At 40.8% G+C, this 9131-nt stretch overlaps 1 protein-coding gene across 1 annotated transcript; it reads right to left on the bottom strand.

Annotated features, from left to right (window-relative positions):
• Positions 1–998: 998 nt before the first annotated feature.
• Positions 999–8113, bottom strand: LOC110062167 (uncharacterized). The gene is made up of 3 exons (XM_020769028.2): positions 7256–8113; positions 6708–7166; positions 999–2045 (listed from the first exon to the last, which is right to left on the bottom strand). Exons 1-3 carry the CDS (start codon positions 7503–7505, stop codon positions 1732–1734), a joined length of 1023 nt encoding a protein of 340 aa, XP_020624687.2. The 5' UTR covers positions 7506–8113; the 3' UTR covers positions 999–1731.
• Positions 8114–9131: the final 1018 nt, after the last annotated feature.

Below are 9131 nucleotides of genomic sequence, written 5' to 3'. Positions count from 1 at the left end.
ACACCCTACCCCCAAAACCCATTCGCAGAAATGGAATATTGGCCTTATCACGGTTCTCGACGCCATCTTGACGGCTAAGCGAAGCGGTCAGAAATTACAGTGTTTGTATGGTAATCCAATGGCAAATAACTTTTTCAAAAATTGAATTTTACGCAATTTGAAAATCGCAACTTTAGAATACTGGATAGAAGATTGTATTCACCAAGTTTGTAGGATGTAGCTTCCAATTTTCCACGCGTTTATCTGTAAATTTGTCTGGTTACACTGTGAGTAGACGCGGTTCGCGGGAAAACGAAATTACAGACAAATGTTTGAAAAATTAGAGGAATTAACTGAGCATCTTTTAGCCAAGCTACATAGATTCCATGTTGCTAACGTCTGGTCAGAAGTAGATCGTAGATGACGTAAAAATGTGGTAAGAACAAAAAAGTGGCACCCGAGGCGATAGCCAAGTACAAGTATGTCACTGATGTTCTCACCACATTTTGAGGTCTTCTGTGATCTATTACTGAACAGACGCACGGCAATCTATCTATCTGGCAACGGCCATAAAAATCGTCTCAACAGCCAGTTAATGGACGACTGACGAAGGGTGTACACAAAACAATATATAATCGATTTTTTTGTTGTAAAAGGTCACCAAACTTGATCCGTACTGCGCGTCGTTGCATAGTCTCCGCTGTTTATGTGAAGTCTCAATTTAACTGGTACATTTTGATTTATATATGCTAAAATAAGCATTTTTTTGACAGGAAAATGTCAATCGCACCCCAAAAACAAACGGTTGTTGTACTGAACCCCTACCTCTCCACAACGGCCACCTCTCTACAACAAAGGCCACCTTAGGGACAGAAGAAAGTGGCCATTGTGTAATAAAGAAGCAAAAACATATGTAAACGAGGTCGTCCATATGTCTTTCTTCCAATTGATAATAAGTAAATAAAATCAATGTACATCATAGAGTCTACCCTGTGTTGCTGGTGGAATCTGTGAATGAGTGATTTTTCACAGCATAGCTGCCATTTTAATCTCTTTTTAAAGATAAGTATAAGAAAAAGTGACCTTTCAGACCTCATTGACAACAATAATAGCAGTTGCTGCAAACTACGTAAATCCTGAACAGAATCATTTTATATTATTTTACAGTATTTATTATTATGCTTTAAATAAGTACTTATCAACTTCAACATTTATTTATTAAGTTTTTTTTGTTAACTAGTTGTTAGTTATTGACTTTAGCTAGGTGTCCCCAATTAGCTAATTTATAGCTAAATACACTGACACGTTAATAAAGTTTTCATTCATTCATTCATTCATTCATTCAATCCCGGGTGATGCCCTCGATGGAATTTCAACTCAACTCTTCACCAATCCCCCTTGCAGCTTCGCCACTTGTATTCATGGCTTCGCTGCCAAACAAAAGCAGGCGCGGGCAAAAACCCATCAGCTACACAGGCTACATAGAATCCATTTCTGAAAAACGAAAAATACACAACCCAATCGAGTATTTTCATTCAGTATTTTGCATCTTTGATAAGTTAGTTGTTACATCCAACTAATGGTTGATCATTTTATAGTGCAAGTTTAAATCAGTTTTACCCTCTGCCTTGACAACTAACTGCGTCATTGTGTGCTCCACTGTGACAGCTAGACTGTGTGAAAATAACATGAGATGTAAATGTTTGCAAATCATAAATTAAAGTACTTCATCTTAGTCAGAAAGTAAGCATCTCAGTACTTCTCAAAACCAAAAACTTCCATTTCACTGACAGTAAAGTTTTGATTTCCTGCTAAAAATGTGGTGGCATCCTGACCGGTTGGACACTGATACGTGTTATTCAGAATCGTAGAGCAGTCGATGGAATCTGGTGCATTGGAAATATAAAGATCATAGCCACTTCCAAATATTGGTCCATAACTACTGCTGCAACAGATAGCATATTCTTCTTGTCCAGCTATCAAAGGCATCTTTGTTGGTGGCAAACCGCTTGGGTTGACAAGACTGAACAGGAACGAGCGTGGTGCTTTTCTGTGACCTCCAGAACCTAATGGAGAAAGACGGAAATAATGCCTAGCTGTTCGCCTACATAGCCGTACCCTCAAAATCCGAAGCTTTGAAAGAGCACTAAAAATAGCAAGTAGTCGTCTACTTCCACAGGCGGACAAAGGGTAAGAGATTCCCATGTAGACCTTATTTCGCCACAAGGAAATCCATCTCCAAGGTACATCCGCGTGGATGTTTTCGTGGAGGATGAAAATGCATGTAAAGCCCCGGCTTTTCAAACTTTTCCAACATGTCGCGACACGTCGCAATAGGGTGGCCAAACGCGCGCAACATTTCGCGCCCAACAATGTTGCGATATGTTGCGTTGAAATGTTGCGACTTTGCCCAGCCTCATTCCTAGGCTCTCTCTCCCCTGCCTCCCTTTGTCCCAACGACAAAGAGAGGCAGAGGAGAGAGAGCCTGGGAACGAGGTGGGCTGTGCACTTGAGCATAAACTGCGTCACAGGATTGGCTTTTTCTAGATCCTCCTAAGATTTCCGAAACCGAAGACGATCATGCAGTGCGACGTAGGATTACCCTCTACCTTGGGAGTAAGGCCTATATGGGGGATTCATACGGAGTTCCATCCCCACCAAAAATCAAAGTTGATCACAACATTCAGCTTGACAGTCTAACAATTAACTTGGCGAACAACATCATATTTCACTCTTCAACTTTGTACTTTGTATCACAATCATTGAAACTTTAAACATCAACTTTCAAAGTGACAGTTCAACGTTCAACTTTATCCATCAACATTCATGTTAACATGTCAACGATGATCTTGACACATGGGCTGTCAGCGAAAGATGAAGTTTGAATCTCCAAGTCGAATGTTGAGTCCCCAAAGGCGCACCAATCCCGCCAAAATTCAACTTGAGAATTCGACTTTCAAGTTGATAATTCAACATGAATTGTTACGTGTCACTATCCGTGTTTAGCAATGAACATTGTTATTGCTGATGACGTAAATATGTTCACCATGACGTAATGTTCAATTTCTCAAAGTTGGTTTCAACCTCGTTCCTAGGGTCCTCTCTCTTCCTCCCTCGAGAAAGTACCCTGGTTGCGGCTGGTCACGTGTCTACGTATGCCAACCAATGCCACACAGAGGGTGGGTCCTCAACCAAGAGAAAATGAGTGTAAAATGGGGTTGACTAGCCTACACGACTTCTACGGTTCGTGACATTTGTACATTTGCCGTTCTCTGTTCGGTCACTCGACCTTTCTTGTCGCTTCACTCGTGTTCATGAAGGGCACTTCATGTTGTGTAATAAGGAGGAATTTTAAGTGAAGTTGAGCCGTTAGATCGTGCTATGGCAAATATTTTTATAGGTCATAGGTCTGCGTGTTATCTGCATGTCGACTCGTTGAGTTTGACACCTCTGTAATTTGCCGTGTGTTTTTGCATTTTTTAGGCTCATTTCTATTGCAAGATATGCTTTTATAAGTCTCCATGAATTTGCTTTTGAGGGACAAAATATGAAATTTACCGTGAACATGTTGCTTACTTGCATTCTATATTGTGACGCCGGGCCCGGCTGTGATTAGAACTGTTTGCAAGCACAGTAGGTAGATCGTTATCACGGATATCATATTTGTTCTCGTACGATTTCCTTCGGAGACGCCGTAGCTTTACTTTGAGAAAGCTATACGTTTGTCTAGTGACATTCTTGTGGTTCTTGCAGCTATCTGATTGAGCTTATGTTTCTCATGCTCGATGTATAGGTTTATTCCTCCTTTGGTTGTTCTGGCACCACATGATTCAAATGTAGCTGTTTACGCGCAAGTCCCTCATTTTCTCTTGCCTCAACTTAAATTTAGTCAACACTGTCTAGGGAGGTGAATGTTGCGCTGTTATACAGACGTTATTTATTTTGAAAGTGAAGCAAGTTGTTTGTCAGAGATCCTGCCTGATCAATGCTTCGTCGCTATGATCTGAACGTCTATGAATACGAGATGCTAATTGAGAGGGAACTTTGCTTATTTTTCAGTGCTTTTTTAAAAACCGTCAACAACCTGCTTCGGATTAGTTTAATCAGTTTTCACAGCAAAAGAATTAAGTAACCGTCAAATTATCGACGGGATGCATTCGGCTAAATGAGAAGCTAGTTTCTTGGCCGAAAATTAGACTTACCGCTAAAACAGTTTTAAAACGAAAGCCGTTGGATTTTGCAAACGCGCGACCGATGTCGCTGTTGTCAAGTTCTTCATAAAATTTCTCACAGCAAGAGAACCGAATGACCGTCAAACTGTCGATTGGATGAATCCAATCAAATTAAAGCTAGTCTCTTGGCCCAACACTGGACGTATCAAACTCTACACGAAGACATCGATGTCTCCGTTGTGATTTTGCCGATCGAAAAATATAAGCTGCTTAATCAAGTTATTAGTATTCAGCACTCAGTCGTTGTTGATGTCAAGTTCTTCGTAATTTGTTTTCGCCGCAAGAGAATGGAATGACCCTCAAACTGTTGATGGGAGTAATTCAGTGAAATTCAAAACTACCTTTGTAGACGAACAAACGACGCATTTAGCTCTAGAAGAATGAGTAAATACGTACGTTGTGATTTTGTCGAATGAAAAATGAAATTAAATTCACCGCGCGGTTCATTTATTGTTGTGGTCGTCATTTCCAAGTTCTTTGTCAATTATTTTCACCACCACAAATTGCAAAGACCATCCAACTATCGATGGGAAAATTCAGCCAAATGCAGGGCTAACCTTTAAGCCGAACTTTGATGCATTGAACTCCGATATCGAATGTGTCAATGCTTTCGCTGTGAGTTCGGCCGAGGTTACAAATTCCACTCCCTACTCGGCAGGTATATTTTGCAGGGTGCAGGGTGCAGGTTGCAGGTTGAAATTTAATTATAACTGAAAAACCTGGCACTAAAAATAATTAATAACCTATATACTCGTCAGGGGTTCTTACATAAAGTAGTTCGCCTCTTTCACGTAGTGAAAACACGCTGTTATTAATATTTAGGCCTTCTTTAGCAATCTTCTAACTTGTTACGCCGTGTACAGAAACCAGAGACTTCGTACGCTTCCCAACATGTTTGTGATCGCACTTGGTTTGGGCGATGTTCTCATGTCCATCGAAAACACGATCGATCCGCTATAAGTATTTATCGATCGACACGCAGAGACTGGTGAAATCTCTTCAAAGCCATCTGGATGGCCGCTCCACAGATGTCTCCATCGATTCCAGATTTGGCTCGAGTCTTCCCTCAACAACAGAAGATTGCCATCACAAATGAAGCAAATAAATAAACAAATGAAATAATATAAGATTTTAACCGACGGAATATACTAGCGCAAGCTCAGTGTGCTTTCATTTTGGTACTCACAGGGAAGAAACCAAATTCAGCAGATATTTCAGATGATATTTCAGGTATTTCTTCAAAAACAATAATTAATTGCAGGCTTAAAATCATTGAAATGTACTCTCGTCCCATCGCTTCGGCCGGTTTGGCACTTAGTGGAACCCACCTTTCTGAGCGACTGTAAACAGTATCATGTAACAGTCACGGTAATTCTACCAACTGTACGTTCTTTCAAGTGCCAGCGGTTTTCCAGTTATAATTACATTTCAACCTGGAACCTGCACCCTGCACCCTGCAAAATATACCTGCCGCTCCCTACTGGGCTTAGTAGGTGAGCTCAGTGGAGACAAACTTTAACTGTCCTGCCCCTCCCTCCAATCATTTTTCTGGAATCTGCAAAAAATCTAGCAGACACGTGACCAGCCGCAACCAGGGTACTTTCTCGAGGGAGGAAGAGAGAGGACCCTGGGAACGAGGTTGAAACCAACTTTGAGAAATTGAACATTACGTCGTGGTGAACATATTTACGTCATCAGCAATAACAATGTTCATTGCTAAACACGGATATTGACACGTAACAATTCTTATTACATGGCAAGCTCCGCGAGCGGGCAAGATGAATCAAATCCTGCGCTGTGATTGGCTACCCGAGCGGGCAAGATGGAGCTATCTTGCCCGCTCGGGACTACCTGCCGTGTCCCGCAAGAAAAATTTCCCGAAAGCCATGTAATAAATCCTTTATTGACCAAGCTTGTTCGGTCAAGATGGCTGGATATTGGCCTCGTTCTTTTTTTGCGAGTTTATGGACCTCGACTCCGTCTCGGTCCATAAACTCGCAAAAAAAGAACTTGGCCAATATCCAGCCATCTTGACCTCACACTTGGTCAATAACCCATATATGTTGAATTATCAACTTGAAAGTCGAATGCTCAAGTTGAATTTTGGCGGGATTGGTGCGCCTTTGGGGACTCAACATTCGACTTGGAGATTCAAACTTCATCTTTCGCTGACAGCCCATGTGTCAAGATCATTGTTGACATGTTAACATGAATGTTGATGGATGAAGTTGAACGTTGAACTGTCACTTTGAAAGTTGATGTTTAAAGTTTCAATGATTGCGATATAAAGTACAAAGTTGAAGAGTGAAATATGATGTTGATGTTTGCCAAGTTAATTGTTAGACTGTCAAGCTGAATGTTGTGATGAACTTTGATTTTTTGCGGGGATGGAACTCCATAGGATTCACTCTATTACGATCCATCCATTCCTCTCTTTTTAGTTGTAATTCTCAAACATCTAGCATTAGCAATTTTAAGATGAAGCGTTAAACCTACCTGCCCACGATTGCTCTGTATAGCCTCCAAATGTGCAGTTTCCACTCTTCACCACTGTCAACGTTGGTCCCCTGTTGTCACACCGAGCGTGAAAGTCGCTAGCAGCCCAGCCATTCCGCGAAGCACGATATAACAAGCAAGGGAACAAGTTAGCTTCTTTTGGGGCCCAGGTGTCCCCCAGCCAGTTCATCAAGATTTGGCATTGATCTGATGTCAGAACTGATGAATCTTTAAAGGATCCTGCTCTCAGGTCATTAATTATTCCTTCAACTTGATAAAATTCGGCCTCAGCGAGAAGCTCCCTACAAACAGTCTTGTCTTGAGGCACAATAAGCTGCCCTGTGCGAAGATAATTCAAGATATACCGGAAGTGAGTTCCGTCGCGATCAATGAAGTAAGATCCATCCTCGCCTGGCTTTGTGTCAAATCTTCCTGAAAACATGGCGTGCAACATCGAACCTGGGATAAACACGATAACAGAAACTACACTCAGTCGGATAATCGATCGTATTTCATTGCAGAATAAAGATTATTATTTCAAAACATACCTGGATCTTTATTCACGGTTTCCAGACTGGTTGAGAAAAGGTGGCCGCCGACATTGAGTTTCACCAATTTCGAGAAGTGAACATGCTCTAGCTTCTTTGCGACCTCATCAAAAGCATCTCTTTCTTTGCGAACTTTGGTTGTCTCGTGCTTTAATATCTCGAAGACTTCTTTGATGTAATTATTGACTTTCACAAAAGCTTCTTCGCCGGGTGGACTGCCTGCTTCCTCTAAGTCACGCGATGAAGACATCTTCTTAGAAAGAAGAATAGCGAGCTACTTGAGCTGTGGTCTTTGTATTCGACTCCGAAAGTGAATATATTCATGGCTATTTGCCCCGTTACATGTCACGCGAAAAAACCACGTGACAGCAACTTCATCAGATTCATGTGTGTTACGCGGAGCGAGTAAAGAAGTAACGAGTAACTAAACAACGAGAAACCGAGTAACGGGAAAAATTTTCAAAGGGTAAAAAATCATAAAATCTTTTTAAAATACGCAGAATCGATTATAAACGTTTTTTCACATGTAAGTCTTGATGTATAAATAGTAACTACAAAATCGATTCACAAAGCGAGAAACCAGAAACTGCAAGGGACCGCATACGGATAAACGCTGCTTTATCGGTTCTTGTCATACTTCCTTCACGTAGTGTCAGCCTTGCAGTCTATTGTTTGTCTTTACGCAAAGCAAGCCTTACGAGTCATGGTTTTTCTGCGATGCTATTGATGGGTCTTTTATAAACCTATAACTCAGAAATAAAAGTAAAATAAAATCACTGTGGCCAAATAACCGGCAAACGGTCTAGGTCGTCAAAACACTAAATGACCGATCGGTGATCCTAATTTCCAAGTTAATTAGAAATGAATAAATTACTTCTAGAAAATAAAAAAGAACTTATATAGCCAATCCAAACTATGATGTATGTCGATAAAGAAGTACTATGCGATTCACATGAGTCCAAGGTCTCAGTAACGCTGAGCATAGATTATGAAGCCATGAGTTGTGACACTTAAAAAAGTTCTACATGGTGCACTCCTCAAGGTTTCCAAAACATGACCGGCAGTCCGAATCAGATTCTGCTTTCAGCGAAAGGTGAAATGATTTAATTCACAAAACCATAACCTTGGAAACAGCCGAAAAGACTTCTTTCTTCACTTTTCTCGTTATTATCGTAAGTTAATGTCTTCTCTGAAGACAGAATTATGTTATTCCACCATTGCGAACGTCAGGTGCAGTGATAGATTTCCTCTCCACGATCTAAAAAGGATGATATGTATAGTATAAAATTTCACGTTTCGAAAACTTTCCACGGTGACCCACCACAATAGTCTTGGGCATTGGCCACTTTAACATTTAGAGTTTTAGACCTTAGCCCCTTTGCGTATATATAGTTTTGAAAACATTGTCGTAACAAAGAACAAAATTATTTACTATTCGGGTCCTTCTTTCGGCGCGGTACCATAGTAAACCAATCACCAAGTGAACTAACAAGTCGCGAAAGACAAGCAATCGGAAATGGCTGCGCACCATGCATAATAATTCTTTGCACATTTCTTCGCCGTTCTCTGCGAAACAAACAACGTAAAATGACCAGCTTCTGCGTTGTCTAGAGGATGTTAACCACGACGCTTTTTTTTGTGTGTGTGTGTGGGAGGAGGTGGTGGGAGGTAATTTTTTTAATTTTCATTTCGAATTTAGCGCTTCGTTCGATATTGAGTAAATGACTTAAGAGTGTCGTCGATTCGAAGGTAAAATATACATATTCACTTATTGCTTGGCTTCGTCAATATATATAGTTTCGTTGTAGTCGTTAGGAACCTTACACAAAACACGACGGCAACGGCAACGAAAATAAACGTCGCCAAACAAAAGGCT

This window comes from Orbicella faveolata, unplaced genomic scaffold, assembly GCF_042242905.1.
Source record: "Orbicella faveolata isolate gen_17 unplaced genomic scaffold, um_ofav_v1 contig_14, whole genome shotgun sequence".
In the NCBI taxonomy this organism is placed as follows: Eukaryota; Metazoa; Cnidaria; class Anthozoa; order Scleractinia; family Merulinidae; genus Orbicella; species Orbicella faveolata.
Note: the sequence above shows the minus strand (reverse complement) of the source record. Positions and strands in the feature narration are given on the sequence as shown.

Coding starts and splice junctions, on each gene's coding strand:
- LOC110062167 (XM_020769028.2), bottom strand. CDS start 7,505: ATGTCTTCATCGCGTGACTTAGAGGAAGCAGGCAGTCCACCCGGCGAA. Junction 7,167..7,255: donor AACCGTGAATAAAGATCCAG/GTATGTTTTGAA, acceptor TGTTTATCCCAG/GTTCGATGTTGCACGCCATG. Junction 2,046..6,707: donor TACAGAGCAATCGTGGGCAG/GTAGGTTTAACG, acceptor TTTCTCCATTAG/GTTCTGGAGGTCACAGAAAA.